This window comes from Haemorhous mexicanus, chromosome 1 (assembly GCF_027477595.1).
Source record: "Haemorhous mexicanus isolate bHaeMex1 chromosome 1, bHaeMex1.pri, whole genome shotgun sequence".
Taxonomy (NCBI): domain Eukaryota; kingdom Metazoa; phylum Chordata; class Aves; order Passeriformes; family Fringillidae; genus Haemorhous; species Haemorhous mexicanus.
The window spans coordinates 34,192,101-34,210,277 of record NC_082341.1 but is presented as its reverse complement, the minus strand read 5'-3'; the positions used below and the strand labels follow the sequence as shown (position 1 = coordinate 34,210,277).

The following is an 18,177-nucleotide window of genomic DNA, read 5'->3' as shown; positions in this document are numbered from 1 at the left end:
GTCAGTCCATAGGTTGTTTTCCAGGTCTGTAGATTTTAAAATTACTCCTCTGGTGCTTGACATAGGCTTTGGGGAAAATAGGAAAGGACATGTATCTCTTCAGTCTCGGTATTTGGTGGGTAGTTTATGTGGTAGGAATATGCCAAAGCAGACTTGGAAGGTGGACAGAGCAGGAAGGAGAGTGGGAAGGTTTTAATAGCTTTTTAGCCTCTGTGAGCAAAATTAAATCTGGAAATCAATATGCCAAAGAATTTTTTAAGTCCTCATCGCAAAAGAGAGTACTATGTTAATATGTAAAGGAAAGTTTGTGAAGTTTTTGTGACCAGCAAGCAACAGAAAGTTATTTAACTGTCTGCCTTTTAGTTCTCTCTTTCTACATGGTGTTGCTGATGTGAGAGAACTGCCCCTTGCCAAGGGACTGCTTGGCCCAAGTCAGGGTTTTAGGTGAGACAAACAGCTGAGAAATGCCCTCATACAGGTTCATGTCTGATTCTTGGGGCAGAAATGGGAAAAAACCTTGGCCATGTGCCTTTCAGCCCAGACAGTGGTTCTCCAGCATGGCAGTTTTGCAGACCAGAGTCAACACTCTATATTTTCCTAGTCCATAATGCAGCAGATTTTACCCTCTGGCTTCTAATGAGCTGCAGTTTAATGTAATTTTGTAGACCATCACAGAACCGCTAAGCATGCACTCGTGGGAACCACTGTGTTTAGAGGGATGGAGGTTTTCAGTCCCTGTAGTTGATCAGACCAGCTATTAAATGTGGCTAATATTTGCACTGAGGTTGTTGGTGTGGTTTAGGATCTACATAGGATGAGCAGAAATTTGCATTTAAAGCATTTTCTTAGACTAAGTTTTTTTTTTTGCCGGTTGTTGAAATAAAACTGAAATTTGGATATGTGTTGCAAGATACTGTGGCATAGCAGCTTAGGCACTGACTGAAGAATGGAGATAGTGGTAGTGGTGTTTTGAGGCTGTTGCTAAAATTTATCTGCCACGTTCAGTCTGTTTGGCAATATTTTCGGAAGCAGAAAGGGATGCAGTTCAATGTTTTGCATGCATGGCATTGTGCCTCACTATTGACAACCTCAGAAATTCAAAATTCTTGTCAGACACTACCACACTTGATTATGGTTATTTTAAATCTTAATTAATAGTTACATTTCTCTTTTCTTACTTTCTGGGTGTGGAGTTTTTAAGGTGTTCTCAAGGTGTATTTGTAAACTGGTCGAGAGTTTAAACAGGGTCTCAAAAATTGAAAATTATAGGATGGGTTGGATCATTTTCTGTCTGTGTAAGTGCTGTGATCCTCTTCTCAAAACAGACTCTTTCATCAGGGCTTACCTTAGAGAATCATCAGGAATGCACAAATTGCTAATTCTATTGTGTGTGCTGAATCCTGTTAGGTATGTGCTGCCTGAGTAACAGCTCCCCAGAAGTCAGACTGTCTTGGCCACACATTTTTTTTAAACTTCACTATTTAATTATTTTGGCCCCCAAAAGAACTGCTTTCACTTGGCAGATAAAATGAAAAAGAATACACATATATATTTAATATACAAACATGCATTTAATTCACATGTATGCATGTGATGGATGGATGTGTATCCATTAATCTCTGTGTGTGTGTGTGTGTGTGTGTATAGATATAGATGAACACATGTACAAGCAGTAATACAGTGCTTCTTAAATTCAGGACGTGGACTCCTAATCAGGGCAGAAGACCTAAGCTGGAGAGATATGAAACAGAGAGGGCTGAGATCAGAAGGAGCCATAGTCAAAAGGAGTTGTGGAGTGATAATCAGGGCAGAAGACCTAAGCTGGAGAGATATGAAACAGAGAGGGCTGAGATCAGAAGGAGCCATAGTCAAAAGGAGTTGTGGAGTGACATTGGTAATGCAGAGAATATGCCTGTCTCTTGGGTGTAGCAAACTCGTTGGAGAACAAGGCAGAAATGCTGCTGTGGATTGGTAATGTGTGTAAAGGTGATGGGAGTGTAAAGAACAAAAGTGTAAAAAGGTAGAGGTCAGATCTTTTCCAGAGGGGTAAGTGGAAATGATGATGGTAAATTACTAAAAAAGCTGTGGAGATTCGTTAGGAAAAGTTCTCAATTTAATTATTTTCCCTTACCTGTTCATACAGGATCAAAACTGCAGAAATATCAAGGAGGTAGATAAATTACATGCTGATAGTGTTTCTCTGAAGGTGTGGAGGGTTTAGGACAAGGGGCAATGGGCAGAAACTGATGTACAGAAAATGCCACCTGAATATGAGGAAAAACTTGTTTACTGTGTGAATGATTGAGCACTGGAACAGATTGGCCAGGGAGGTTGCCAGGTTGTAGAGTCTCCCTCACTGGACATATCCAAGAATTGTCTTGGACACCATCCTGTGCTGTGTGCTGTAGGATGGCCCTGCTTAAGCAGGGAGATTGGACCAGATGATCTCTTCCAACCTCATCCATTCTGTGATTCTGGTTCTGTGAAGTAGGGGAAGACTTTAGGTTTTTTTCCTCATTACTATCACTGGCAGAGAATTCCACATTTATGGGGTTTCATGAAGCCAAATTGTAATCTGAAGCATCCTTTATGTAGCCAAATCTGTGGTATTTTTGTGGCATGCAAGCTGAGGAGACCTATCTAGTCCACTGAGTTGCCTTCCCTTGTGTCATCTGATCTCATAAACCCACACTTTGAAAAAATGAGTTCTTCAGGGCACCCCAAACTCACAGATGCTGTTGGCACAGGTTTCCTGCCATCCTGTGGTGATTACTTTCCCACCTTACCTCTCCGACCTTTCTGAGCCTTTCAGGAGGAAGCCTGAAGGCTTCTTTATTCTCTTCATAAAGGGGCGAGTATTGCAGGTGACTTGTTTTGGGGTGGTGAGGTGGGACAGGTAGCTGTGATGGGATGGGACAGTGATGCAGGGGGCAGCAGGATGGGATGAGGGATGTGGGGTGATGGGGATGGACAGTGATGTGGGGCAGTGGGATGGGATGAGGGATGGGGGGTGATGGGGATGGACAGGGATGCAGGGCAGTGGGATGGGATGCGGGGTGATGGGGATGGACAGGGATGCGGTGCAGCGGGATGCAGGGTGGTGGGGATGGACAGTGATGCAGGGGGCAGTAGGATGGGATGAGGGATGTGAGGTGATGGGGATGGACAGGGATGCAGGGGGCAGTGGGATGGGATGAAGGATGCGGGGTGATGGGGATGGAAGTGATGCGAGGCAGCGGGATGGGATGAGGGATGCGGGGTGGTGGGGATGGACAGGGATGCAGGGCAGTGGGATGGGATGCAGGGTGATGGGGATGGACAGGAATGCGGTGCAGCGGGATGCAGGGTGGTGGGGATGGACAGTGATGCAGGGGGCAGTAGGATGGGATGAGGGATGTGAGGTGATGGGGATGGACAGGGATGCAGGGGGCAGTGGGATGGGATGAGGGATGCGGGGTGATGGGGATGGAAGTGATGCGAGGCAGCGGGATGGGATGAGGGATGCGGGGTGGTGGGGATGGACAGGGATGTGGAGCAGTGGGATGGGATGAAGGATACGGGGTGATGGGGATGGACAGTGATGCAGGGGGCAGTAGGATGGGATGCGGGATGCGGGGTGATGGGGATGGACAGGGATGCGGTGCAGCGGGATGGGATGCGGGATGCGGGGTGGTGCGGGCGGCGGGCGCTGCCTGCAGAGGGCTCTGTGACACCGCGTTTCCCCGGGCCAAGTGCCGGGGCGGGGGGGGGGGAAGGGAGTGCTGGGGTAACGCTTCCAACAGTCTGGTCTTAGTCTGGTAAACAGACTAGGAATTGTGGGCTAAGTCCTTTTCCTCAGGCTTTGCACCAAGGCTGAGATCAGATGACTCAGTCCGGACTCATTATTTTAATAGCCTGCAGCTAGTTCACATAGCAGCAGGAGTCCACAAAAAAGGCATTTAATTGTTGAAACTCAAACTGGTACATTGTAACTGCAGATTATAGTATTCAGATTTAAGTGATTCAAGTAATTTATAAAGCTTTTGCACAAGCAAACTGAAAGTTAAAATACTGATATTGTAATAAAAAGTAAATAAAACATACTTTTGTATGTTAAGACCCAATTACAGAGCATGATTTAATTTAACAAACTTAAAACAGGCAGGTGATATTTGCCAACATTACTACAGCTGTGTTTTACATTAGGAAATTAATTAAAATAGTAATTTATACTTTTTCCACTTGCAAGTCTTGGGCCTTTCTGTATTACACCATCTATTTTCATTCATTGTGTTAGGGTGCATTTGTAACCTCACTTAGGCTGCATCACAACTTTGGGGTTGTTTTTTTTCCTTACCTAATGAAAAACCGGCTTTCTGCAATAATGCCAGCGAAGCAGATCAAACAGGGCTGAAGGAACTTCCCTGCTGTCTGCCTGAGAAGCAGTGCATTGTTAGTTATTCAGATGTCAGTCCTTTTCTTCTGCATCCTAGCAGGGTTTTGCTGGTTTCATCAGATCACTCGAGCTGGAGATAGGAGGGTGGCTGCCAGTGAGGGATGCAAGGGAATGGTTTCCTGTCAGACTGAGCAAAACTGGGGGATTTGCTGCACTCCCATAAGTGCCTGGGTCTGGTGCAATAGCATGCTGCAAGACTAACAGGGACAACATTTTAAAATGCAAATCAGTGTTCTGCTTTTATACCTCAGAGCTAAATAAGGGGACCTCAGGAGCTATCTTAGTTGTTAGGTACTTTCCCCTCCCCAAACTGCTAAAACAGTGATGATTACATAATGAACTGTTAACTTTGTCAGTCAAATCAGCCTGAATTGTAGAAAAGTACATTTTTTTAAAAATAGCACATAATTACCAAAATGGGAGTTCGTTATTCCGTCTGTGTGAAAAAGCAAACACACATATGATGGTTATCTTCTTCCTTCTCCACTTTTCCTTGTCTATCTTCACCTGAACTTTGTTACCTTCAAGGAGGAATCTTTTGTGTTGGCTATTTTATAGATGTGTGACTCATTGCAGCAGTCTGAAGAATTGGGAATGTTCAATTCACCATTTTAGTGGGGCTGAATTGTTTGTAAGTTGCTATCGTCCTTTCAAACAACTCACGATGCCTGAAAACTTGGTTTATTAAGACCAGACATTTCACATTCCTGATGTTAAGATTGCTGCAATTTTCCATTATAAGCTTTACCCCACCCAGTCCTCTGAATACAGATTTATAAATCAGTTTCAAAAAACGTTTCTCCATCTAAATCTGCACTTACATTTTAAGCTTGGGAGAACATCTTTGAGCTGAATGCTCTTTCTCAACTGGAGAATCATGTTCTCTATCAGTGTTTTCACAAATTGATTTAGTTTCTTTAAAAATCAAACTGAATGCATTGTGACTTTGGTGTCTGTTTTTGAAAGAAAAAAACTGCATCCATAGGTTTTAGAGATTAATTTGCTATATGCATCTTATTATCAGTTTCTTTTTGCTGTATTTATGTTGAATGGGCATTCTGGATCACTTACTGCCTGGAGGAGCCAGTGCAGACATTTTATACATGATACATTTCTGAAAGACTGAAAAATATGTTGGTTAATGTGTTTGATTAATACTGTGTAAAATGCTGAAGATTGTTTTATTTATGCAGATTGATATTAGACATCCTTAGAGTTAAGAAGCAAGGCTTTGTGATAATATCTATTTTTAAATACTTGCATGATGAATCCGTCTTTGGGTGTTGACTTGAATTCTCAGGAGAACTTAGCATGGAATGACACAAGAATAGCTGGACATAAATGGAACATTATAAGAATAAAATATCTGACATTTCAGCTCCCTGCTTCTTAAAGCTAAAAGTCCTTGAGGCATCAATAAAACGAAACCAAGTCCGACAGTAAAAGCGTGTGTCATGTGTACACAGATCTACTTCTCTGTAGGGCTCACTGAAAGAAATTGTTCTTACATAAATAGTTACAATAAGGGCTTCAAGAAGGAAAGAGGGTGGACTAGTAATGGAAAAAAATACAGTATTTTGGGTAAAGCACATCTGAACATAAAGCATGCTACTGGAACTAGGCAATCTGACAGTACTGGAGCCAGTGCAGAGAGCCAGAGCAGGGCTTATATACTACTTAGTCCCACATAAGAAACAGACCCTTTATTTTTTATTCTATGGGCAGCTTAATTCCATTTCCTCCAAAGACATTAGTAATTTATTAAAGTTGATAATTTCTGTAGATAAGAAGGCACACACAATGTATTACCCCTGCACTTTCTCTAAATTAAAAGTTACATTTTTACTCTTCTTTCTAGAATTTTGCATTTCATTCATGTGAAAGCTTGAGAGTAAGTCATAAAATGTGAAGTAACAGTATTTAAAATATTTAAGTTTAATAACTGATAGGTTAAGTTAGAGTATTGGTGAAAAGATGCTATCAGTATTCTTTCCTCTGAGATTGTCTTTAGTCATACTAGGAAAAATAATTCGGAGGTTTTGTTTCTGTGATGCAAATTTTAAAACTGTCAGGGTGCATTTTTTAAATTATGTGGTTTAAAAAAAATACTTTAAATGAAGAAGTTGCTTTTCATGTCACATTATTTATGTCTGCTAGGATTCTCATTTTGGTCTCTCTACCATTTTATGGCTGTGTGACATTACATTATTCCTGTATATTAACAAGGGTATGAACTGAAATGTAGGGATTCATGACGTTATATTCAACGATTAATTAGGCAATAATGCATAAAATATCTGTTGTTAGCAGCAGGCGAGGGCTGGTTGGCTCGTTAGTGGCTGCAAGCAAAGCCAAGGCTGATGTATGTCCCAATAAGCCTCTTAGTGAGTGCAGGGAGGAGATTTCTGAAACCAGAACTGCTACATTACACCAAAGGCAGGGGTTTGCTGCAGCACCTTCAAAATCTGCCCCAACCTCAAGAAACTCTGCAAGTGTTTTACACCATCCAAATTGCCCCTTTTTTACCAATGGCAAAACTCTGGGATGAGTTTGATAAGAAGTAAGTTGATGTCGAGGCAGAACAAAGTATAATGAGCATTTCCACCAGATGTGAGGGCTATCATGCCTTTTTAACTCTCTGCATTTGTAGAAGAGGTGAAAATACCACACCAATCTATATCAAGGGGTTGCTGCCTTCCTGGTAATTACCTCCTTCAAGTATCTTTTGCTCAACTATTGTCTCTCACTCCAGTGAAATTACAGAATTTTGAAGGTGCAGCTAAGTTGTAGCTCCTTTCTGAAACTCACTCATTTACTTCATGATAGGGTGGAAAAAACCAGGGAGGGTGTGTAGAGGGGAAAGGAAGAGAACTAGCAGTGTGTTTCTAATGTTTTGGAAATTACTGTTGTTGTCTTGGATTTTGGTGAGCTTTGAATTTTTTCCTTTTAAACACTGAAATGTCATTTTTTGTACTTTAAGAACATCAAAAAGACAGTGTGGGCTTCTCCTTGAGTCCCCATCATCAGTCGAGGGAATAAGTAATGAATTTTTATTATGAATGAAATGTCTAAAATAAGACTGCATCTGCCCTGATTATGTTAGTGTTTGAATGTTATTTATACAGTGTGCATTTTTTCTGACATTTTAAAAGAATATAAAATAAAATGCGGCCCCCAATTTTTCATTTGCTGTATTACCTAAATTCAAGAAAGAAAAGGCAAAAGTATCATGTAATCTTAAAAATAAAACCCATAAAAATAATTCCAACATCTGAATTTTAAGTAAACAGCTATCTTTGTGATGGGCTGAACATACAACACTGATTCATGTTTGGTTAGTTTTAATTTTAAACTAAATATTATTTTGGTGCTTCTTGAAAAGAAGGAAAATAAGAAAAAGTGTAAGTAGAATAGAAGAGAAGAAAAAGAAAACAGAATAAAGAAAAAAAAAGATGAAAAAGAGTTTCTTTCCAAAGAGAAAATATTAAAATCCATATATTTAATATCATTCAAGCAGTCAATATATGACAATATGATATGATATAATATAATACAATATAATATGTTTAAAATTTTTTTAAATGAAGAAGTTGATTTTCATGTCACATTATTTATGTCTGCTTAATAATTATAAAATGGAAAGCTAGGGCTTATGTTCAGTGTTTGGTATTTCAGTTAAATGAAGTATGAAGTGTAATTTCCACTGATGTTTTTGTGTATTCCCAAAATCATGAGAGATACTAAATTTCTCTCCATTGCTTTTAACACTGCCTTGTCTTAATTAACAGTGAGAAAGCACATGCTTTAGGCAATTATATGATTTGGGATGGTTTATTTTTATTCTGTTTGAGTGGTAATAGATTATTTGGCATATCACTGTCCATCATCTCCATTTACACATTTAGATATGAAATTACTCAATCTTCTAAATCCATTTTCCACGCTAGGAGCACAAAATACCTCCTTGTTGAATATTTTATTGTGTCTTATTATATCTTTTAGGAATGTGTGAAGAGCAGACAACTAAAGTAAGCCTGCTGAACTCTTGCTCATATTTAGCAGATTTTTCTAAGGTTGCAGCCTTGAATCTACTGACAGCAATGAGTGTGATTGAATGTTGTGTTTGAGTCAGTGAAGAGGCAGAAATGCAATTTAAATTTTTTAAGGTACATGTGCAGCCTAATAATCTCTACTATATTGGCTTAAGATGCAAATATTCAGAAAAATATGTATTACTGATTTCATGGCAGTAACAGTTTTACATCTTGAGAGAACTGGTTGAATAATGGAAATGAAAGAATTGTACTAGCAGTGAATTATCCCTAAGGCTAATAATAAAAAGAAATCTGATTCTGTTCTGTCTGTCTAAGATACTCATCAGTTTGTCATAAATATTCCATATTTAGGACATAGGGAAAGTTTTCAGTAGATGAGTCTGAATACAACTGGCGCTGAGAATGAGCACTGAATTCCCTTCTAGGAGCTGATCTCAGGGAATGAGCCCACTGAAGTCCTACACAGATGTGAGGTGTTTCTGCCATAAATACTGGGCTGGAAGAGTTCTTTCCAGAAACTTAGAAATGCCCTTTAATGATCTGTTTGATCTGGTTAGTGCCTGTTGTGAAATCCAATACAGGTTTGAGAGAATAGTTGGGAAGGGGAAGGGATTGTTATTTTGGGCTGTTTCTTCCCCACTTGTAACGGTTTTTGTGAAATTAGAAAAAAGCAAGACCATCCAAAGGGGATTTTGTATGAATCATGTACTTTAGCACTATGCAAATAGTCTGTAATCTAAATAGCATGAAGACATGTGGGGGATTAGGTATGGTTTTAATGGGGGTTTTTCACACTGATGTTTCTTTTAGGGTTTTTCTAAAACTATAATGAAAGATCTCTAAAGGAAAATTTTTGTTGCTACTTCTGTGAAGCAGAAGGTCTATAAAGAGCTGCAGAATACTTCTGTTTCCCCACACTACAAAGAATGATATGTAAAAGTGCTCAAGGATGTTCTTCAAAATTATTTGAGTTAATGGATGGTCTAAAACTTGCTCATATATTTTGTTCCTCATGATCACATAAATAGTGTGGCAAGACATTACTGGGGATATTGATTCTTTGTTTTGGCTCAGTGTTGTTCAGGTTCAACTGAGAAAAGCCTTTCATCTTTTCCAGCACACAAGACAGCCCAAGTCTATGAACTTGTCTGTGAACAGGTGCTGCTGAACTCCCACTATTTAGATTTCACCAGATCTTTCCTTAACCCAATAGAAGTTCAACTTGACAATTGTCTCTTCTTTCAAGCATTGGTAAAGTCAAACCACATTGCTGCCTTTACAAGAAAAGATAAAGTAATATGTATGGAGGACAGCTCCTGACTTGAGGAGTCCACAGAGTCATGTCCTACTGAAATGGGGTCATCCCTTGAGAAGTGGATTCTCTTAATCCCTCTTCAAAGTAGAGATCTTCTGAGGTTTTAAAATACCATACAAAAAGAAGTACTTTCCATCCTAGCCTTTTTTTTTTTTCTTTCCCTAAACACTCCTAATGTGATGAGGAAGACTGAAAGCTAAAATTACCACCCCTGCCTCCTTAATTCTCTTGGTACAGCACAGACAAAGAATAGCAAAAACATCTTGAGGCAAAAGTGGGAAAAGATTGAGGAGAGAAAACAGATACAGCAAGGACCTTGGTCTGGTGGGTGTAAAGAATAGCGAGAGAATTAATGTGTGACTTCATGCATGTATGTAATTTAGTAGATAGCAAGCTAGTGTGTGCCCCATCTGTCAAGTAAATCTGACCACTTTTTATCTAAATATGATACTACCACAAGGCAGCATAAATATGTAATAGAGCACCAGGGATTTTTTTTTCTTCCTCTTCCCAGTCAATCTTGAAGTTGTGCAAGTGTCAGGCTAAGGAGCAGTCTGCTGAAATACAAGTGATGGAAGCTCAGCATGTTCTCACTTTCTGATAAAGGTGGCAGGCTTTCCCAGGGCAGGTTAGCCAAATCAGGCAAACATGAATATGACCTGAATGCTACTAGAAATGTTTTTCCATAAATATCTGGTAACTAAATCTGTTCTGCTGTCTTTCCCCGTTGTGGGCTAGTACTAGTTGGCAGTGGTATGGCACAGGACAGGGTGTATTTGTTGCTGTCAGGTAGTGCTGTACGGTTTTTTTTTTTAAGCTTGTGTGCAGCTGGACAGTGTTGAGGAGCAATCTTGAGCTTCAGTCTCTGTGTGGTGTAATCTGCTTGTTATGCAAACCCAGAATAATCCCCCTCCCTTCTCTTCCCTGTGCACACAGTAACTGGAGAACAGGAGACTCGTGATTGTGACCCACCTTCTGTCGGTGTATGTTTGAGAGACCAGGAATGTAGCAAATTCTTATTCAAATCCAACCAGGCAGCTGTGATGCACCTTCTTCACTGTCAGTGTGAATGTCTGTGGACATGGAAACAGGGCTGGCCCAAGCAGCTGACTTCCTGCATCAGCAAGATTTAGCAGTGAGGAAGAGGAGGAAAGGGTACTTCATACTCTGATGAGAACTATTAGGAATATGCGTTCTGAAGAGCAACCTGGGTTCTTGTTTTTCCTTTTCAGTTTACCTGCTGCTCATTTTTATAACCCTTACCCTCAGTCTGGGTGTATGAGTCCAGAGCTCTGTAACTGCTTTAGCACTGTGTGTAGCATGGTTTTATGATAAACTAACTCTGACACCATCACACGAGTCACACGCGATCGTGAGGCAGCGCACGCTAACAGCATAAGGAAATCTCCAGGACTATGTTCTGGTCATTCTTGACTCCAGAGCTTCTGGGGTTGACAAGTCTTAGAAACACTGGAAAAGGTTTGTTTGGAAAATGCTTTTTTTTTTTTTTTTTTAATTTGAGCATAGCCTCAGCTTTTTGTGTTGGTAACAAGAGGTAATGCTGTTTGTATTATATTGCCACCTATATGAAAGGTTGTGCAACACTTTCCATTATAAGACTGTTTCAGTTGCTTATGTTGCCAACATTCATCTGTTGGGGCTGAAATTTTCCATGCTGGGTGTCTCCTTCAGGCTGAATTTCTTGGGAAAGTTTCAATAAAAATACTTGAACCATTCCAGGGAATGAGAAGAGGGGGGGAAACTATATTTTGCTCATGTTTATTAAAGTTGCTGCAAGCACTTGATTCAGAAATCACTGCACCTACATTTTTTGGAGCAGGGACTTGAATAATTAGGAAGGTTGAAAGGATGAGGAAGGAAAAAATGGGTGTAGAAGAGATTTCTTTAGAAAGAGTTTGCTCCTGCCTGATGTTATGAACTGCTGGCAAGAAAGCACACAAACCCCACGCCTTTCAAAACAGGGTCAGTGAATGGCTGGGAGCTGAATGATCCTCCTTGTTTCACTGCACCTATGTGATGTATTGGTTTGAGGGAGAGAGGATTATGAGGTGTAAACAAAATCACGCGCAACAGAAAAGGTGACTGAAATGTGCACAGTGGTGGAACTAGAGGGGGAGGTTTATATAGATAATAATTTAAAAATAGCAGAGGTAGCTTTGCTCAGCAAAGAGATGGGTCTGAAGATGGTGAGACAGACTATCAAAAAGATGGGATTTAACCTAAGTGGCCTTACAGCAGCCTTTTTTAGTTACAGTTCATTTCCTGTTTCCCAGACATCTTGTGCATTTAAATGAGGCAGGGAGAATTGTATGCAGGCACTGGTTCAAAGACCAGTGTTCAGCCCTAATTCCAACATGTTTGATTTGTGAACACTTGATGTTGCAACCATAATGGACTTCCAACATGAAAATTAAAGACTTAGTTGGAAATGTCATTCCATATCCATCATTACAATGCTTATATTTTAAGCTCTGAAGAACACTGCCATGGTCAGACACATGTATAATACTGCATTTCAGTTAAAATACTGAAAAATGTTTCCTTTTAATCCATTTAGGCAAGTTTCATTTTCAAACCCACAGCACTGCCACTGCTTCAGCAAACATGTATGGGACTATTTGGATCTGGAAGGGTTAATTCCATACATGAGATGTTGGAAACTGAACTTCTCAGCAGACTCTGCCTTCTATTTCTCTCAGGTTCACAGTGTAGACAACAAATGACATTTTGGAATATATTTTACTTGCTTAGCCCAAATGGGAATGAGTTAAGAGGACAGGGAGAAGTTTCAGTTATAACTTCACATTTTCCTGATTTTTATGGACTTCAACCAGAGTGGTTATAACTCAATATTATTTTAACATTGTTATTTGTGGCTGAGTTTACTAAAGAGCAACTTTCATGCTGCTGCTTTTAATATCTCACAGTTGAAGTTATCTTCCAAGTTTTCAAGGATTTATAATGTTACCATAACATTTTCTTAAGAAATAAGGCTTCCCATCCAGAAGCAAGCATACATCATAGTACAAATTGCAAAAATAGTGAATTAGACATTTCCTAGTTACAGGAAAGCAAATGTGTACTGAATGACCACTTTATTAAGATCCTTTTACTTATATTTTCTTGAATGAAATTTAGACTTCCATTTGAGGACTGTTTTGTCAATATTGTCTGCACCCTTGGTTGAAGAAGAGAAATTTAACACTCAATTGTTACTATGAATATCTGCATTTTAAATATTAGCTTCATAAAAATGCCACATCTGGGCTTGACATGATGTATTGTTGTCTCAGTTCAAAGAAGATAAGCTGTCATATCACATACCTGTTTATTAATACTTGTATGCTGATGCTACTTATCATGGCAAAGATCCACTTATTAATGGCTTCATGGCATGGACAGACAGGATGCATCTTTATTGCTCTAATGGTACTTAAAATTTTATGCCATAGTGGTTTGAGACTATGGTCAAACAAATGTCTGGGTGTAACTTAACTTTTTATTCTGTATCATAAGTTAGTGCATATTTTTTTTTATTCACTGGCAGGGCTAGTTTGTACTTCAGCCTCAAGGACAGAGGGCTGTACTGACAAGGTGATTTACTTTAGGCTGCCTTAGGAATCCTTCAAGATATCCATAATTATTAATGCATATCCATATGTAGTGGAGTGGAAAGACAGAGGATTAAAATGTCTCTTGAATGGTAAGTCATGAAGTCTGACTTGCAGAGATCCTGTTGTGGGGGAAGCCCAGTCTTTTCAAGTGAGAGTTAATACAAAGCAATGCTTTGAATGTCAGCGTAAAGCAGCATCAGGTCTTCTGGTGTAACTCTTTGTGTATACTTGGAAGAAAAGTGGTCTTTTTCAGTTCAATTGTTACTTTATAAAAGTAATCAGAATGAAAGGGGAAAAAAGCACTTTTTATTCCAGATGGGATATCCCATGCAGAAAGTTGCACTGCTGGAATAACAGCACTGTGTGTGGTGCACACCTTGCATCATGCTGGTGGGTTGCCCTCTCAGCACCCCACAGAGATGAACCTTGAGTTGCATCAGGCCTTCAGCAGCCTGGTCAGAGCTCTACAGAGAGACCTCCTCTGGTCTTCAAGAGCTGGGAACTCCAGTTTGAGGAATTGCTATTTAATTAGACATATTTTATGCCTGGCAAAGTTGTCTAAAACCCTTAGTAAAAAAATATGATTATCCTATTGAAAATTATGTATCTACACAAAGTAATTAATTCTGTCCCTTTGACCTTCAGATTGAAGGTCATTTGCTGCTAACATTTTTCTCAGCTACTTTTTCACAGAATGAATGAATGTAGTTACTGTAAAGAACTGAGTACAATCATTACATTATTGTTTGTAATGATGAGCTCTGGTTGGAGTTTAAAAATCTTGTGTGTTTGCACATGATACAAGTATCTAATGTAAGTTTTATTGAAATCAGGAGGAAATGGCCCAGATGTTGAACACATAAAGCTGTTGATGGAGAAGTTTGTATTCTGTAAATTCATGTGTTGCAGAGGAACTTGCCATGGCTGAGTTTGAAACTCCATTGGGTCACTGAGGGCAAAAAATACTTTACCTTAAAGCTTGCTGATGGACAGTGGTTCAAAGCTCTCATCCTCATGATTGTCCTTGTTCTAGATTTATGACTGATGCAGCTCGACGCGAGCAGGAGTCCTTGAAGAAAAAGATCCAGCCAAAACTCTCTTTGACTTTGTCAAGCACAGTGTCCCGTGGGAATGTATCCACTCCACCTCGCCACAGCAGTGGAAGCCTTACTCCTCCTGTCACTCCTCCAATCACTCCCTCCTCTTCATTTCGCAGTAGTACTCCTACAGGTAAGCACCTGCTCTTTAATTCATCCCAAATAGAGGGAGCAGTTTTGCTCTGTGGCATTTGGAGAACAGGACACATACTGAGGCATTGGTAAGAAGAGCCCCGAAAAATAAAACAGAAAAGCTTTGTGCTATTTTGCATTTGGTCTGCAGTCCCTAAAATGTGTTTGGGCATTTGTTTCCAAATTCTTTGCTAAAGTGAGGAAACTAACCTTACCAGAAATGCCAAACGTGCAAAAGACCCCTTATATATCAGTAGGAGAGCTCTGGCTATGGTACAGTTAAAGATTTAAAAGAAGTGGTCAGTATCTTCCCCCTACCCCATTGCCCTCCCCCCTTTTTTTTTTTGGTGAGGGGAAAGTGGAATTCATAATAAGTGGTCAGGGAGGAATGTTCTGCTGCTGTCATCATGTAGAAATGACTTTCATTAGGAAACTATGTTCATGAAAAGAAATAAAGGAAAAAATGGATCTATATTTCCTTCAAAAGCTAATATTCCAATAGTTTTCCACTGTATATAAGTGCTGGGAATTTTTTTGCACTGATTAGAGTAGCTGAAAATTGCTTGCTATCCTGAACCAGATCTCTTGGCCTAAGTCAGTCTGATTTAATTTAGGTAGAGATGTTGTCAGATAATTCTGGTACACTTCAGACTAAATACAAGGGTTTTCTTCTAAAAAGCTAAATGCATAAGATAGGACTAGTCTATTCTGTAATAAACAGGTTCAATATACTCTCCTTAGCAGAAAATCACTTGAGCATCACTGCCCTGAAAAACTGCTACACCACATGTTTTTATATAGGCTGTTTCATGTCTTAGTATTAATGATTAAACGGAAAAATTGTAGCAGTCCTTGGGATGTTCTGTGTGCAATTTGTGAAATGAAGTGGTTGTTCAGTATGTCCCTGGTTATGAAAAAGGGAAGCACATCAAGAAAAGCTAAATGATAAAGCCCTAATACAATTCAGAAAATTTTAGATTTTCTTAATTATCTCCTGTTTGAAACAAACAGATTCATTTCCTTGACATGCTGCAGCAGATGGCAAGGAGTTTCTTCTTTCTTTTGTTTACTTTTTTTACAGCTTCTCCTGAGAAGGCTAATTCGTGATGTGGTCAGGTAGTATAACTTTGCACATCCGTCAGCAATATTGGCTAGTGATGTACTCTTTGAAACATGTTCCATCAAATACTACAGAAAAAAACTCAGCATCTGTCTACCAAAATACTTCCATTATTTGTATATTTTCCAAACTTTTAAAGTTAGTCAGAATGTTGTTTTACCTGCAGTTAAGAGAAACAGCTTGTTATGGCTGCACTTCTGCACGTCCTGCCTGCCAGGTTGTAAATAATACCAGCTTCCACTTTCTGCACCCTCTGTTCCAAGTTCCCTTTGGACCCCTATTCCAAAGCTAGAGTTTGTGACACCCTAGTAGCAAAAACCACATATTTTTCTTTAGGACTTCTTTAAAAATTTACTATTAACTGCATTGCATTTCAGCAGCCTCAGCCCAGAAATCCCATTTTTCTCATCTTAAAATTTTTTCTGGACCTAAAGTAAGTATTGAGCTTTTTCTGATAACCACAGGTTTTTTTCCCAGAGTTTACTTGGTGTAGGATTTTTTCTTACTTAGGAGAAAGAGGGGGTCAGAGTCATGCCATGGCTGAGTTTCTGTGGGTGCAGTGCCTGGAGAGGCAGCCCAGTAGGGGTTGCAGACTAATTTTAGATATGCAGCTCACATGTCTTTTATTGGCCAGTGCCAATCTTTTTCCCTCAAGTACAAGTATACATGGCAATTGACTAGCAAGGTGGTGTAACCAAGGGTAGTTAGGCAAGATTTGTTTCAGGGAAGCAATTTACAGTATGTAAATTGTCCTACATTTCAGCTTCTCAGTGCCTACAGAGCTTTCAAGCCCTACAGGCATACCCTCCACTGCATCCAGTGAGAATGAAGAGTATTGCTGTGTTCCTTCCATGCAGTCCTGTTTGATTTGTACTCCGAGAAAGCTCTTGTTAATTCATCTTTGAATACAGGTAAACGTGTATGTTGTGGTAATGGAGAAAACCAAGAGCCTTTTTTCCCTTAGGTTGCCTTATGCCCTGAATTTGTTATAATCCAAATATAATTCTTGTCCTCATCCTCCTTTAGACCTATGCTTTGTCAAAAATAAAGCGGGATTGCTTTGACCTAGTTGATTCATAAAATTCTCAGGATGGCTGTTTCCCTTTTATTATCTCCTGTCTCAGTTGTTGCATAGTTCATGAGGGCTCAGCAGTGTGCCTGGCATTACTGTCACTGTCCAAGGTGGTGCCACTTCAGATGCCAGAGAGGAATCATGCCCTACAGGCTGGGGAGGTGTCATGGAACACATGTTCTTCAGCAGAGAGTGTCTGTCACATATGGCTTCTCGTCATTCTCATTCAACGTAGAAAGCGAAAACCACACTAACCTTTTGAGTCCCCTTTTCCATGTACTGTCCTCCCTTTTGGTAAGCTGCTCATCTTGGCTTTCCCAGGGCTGTTAGTCCTGGCTTGGGTGAAGCCAGGAGCTGCCTGGATCCCAGTCACATTGGTGCATGTCCCCACCAGTTGGCGATGTCTCGCCACTTCCCGATGGTTTTAAGCTACTGCTGTAAGTTTTCAGCAGAGTGCAATTTCATCTAATGATCTCTCATCTGTGTAGTGACCAGACTCAAACCCACTCAGCTTGTGAAACGTGGTAAGAAGCAGTTCAAGGTGTTTTGGCTGCAGAGAGTGTTTGTTAAGTTTTGCAGTAAAAACCTGTGCCAAAGGACCATGGGGCCTCGTTCTCAGGCAGAGCTGAGCAGCATCCAGACTGACCCACGTCCATGCTGCGAATGCTGCACGTGCACATGAAAGCACCTCCTGCTCCTTGGTGAAGGAGATTATTCATAGAGAAGCAGAAATATTCAGCAAAGAAGCGTGCTCTTTAAGGCTCTTCTCAGGTAATGAGGCAGACATGTATTTGTCTTCAGCTTCTGTATGTGTTAGTCCCTTGAAATGGCCCGTCTGTGCTTTTGGTGGGAAGTAGAAATGCAGCAGTTCATTTTCTATACCTCCCCTCTGTTCCCTCAGGGTGGCTGGCATATGCTCTCTGCTTACATTTGGCTTTTTGTTCCCTCTCCTATAACAAGTTTTCTCTTCTTCTTAAGACCTGCATCCTCTAATGGTTGCAGAAAGTTCACTTTAAAAATTTGCTCCGGTTTTTATTTTAACAATCGTGTCTCCCAGGAGACTTTGTTTAGTAGGGCTTAAATGGTCTTGTTAGAGTTCACAGGCAGGATTTAGCAAAAGAAATGGCTTCCATCAGGAGTAAAGGCTCCTTAGGGTGAGAGGGAAACAGAGCAAAGTAGCACCAGCACAGAGCTTATTTTGGAAAGATGTTAGCAGTCTGCAAATACTGAAATATCTCTTTATTTAAGGAGCAGTCAATTAAGTCACAAAAACTTATGTTGCTTTTATTTTTAAATGTCAATTTTAAACCCACAAA

At 40.0% G+C, this 18,177-nt stretch overlaps 1 protein-coding gene across 1 annotated transcript in view; it reads left to right on the top strand.

Annotated features, from left to right (window-relative positions):
- JAZF1 (JAZF zinc finger 1) overlaps positions 1 to 18,177 on the top strand; it is a 188,122-nt gene that overhangs the window by 143,736 nt on the left and 26,209 nt on the right. Inside the window, exon 3 of the mRNA XM_059845586.1 lies at positions 14,474 to 14,670. Within this exon, the coding sequence (XP_059701569.1) occupies positions 14,474 to 14,670 (197 nt within the window). The remainder of the gene's footprint in view (positions 1 to 14,473; positions 14,671 to 18,177) is intronic.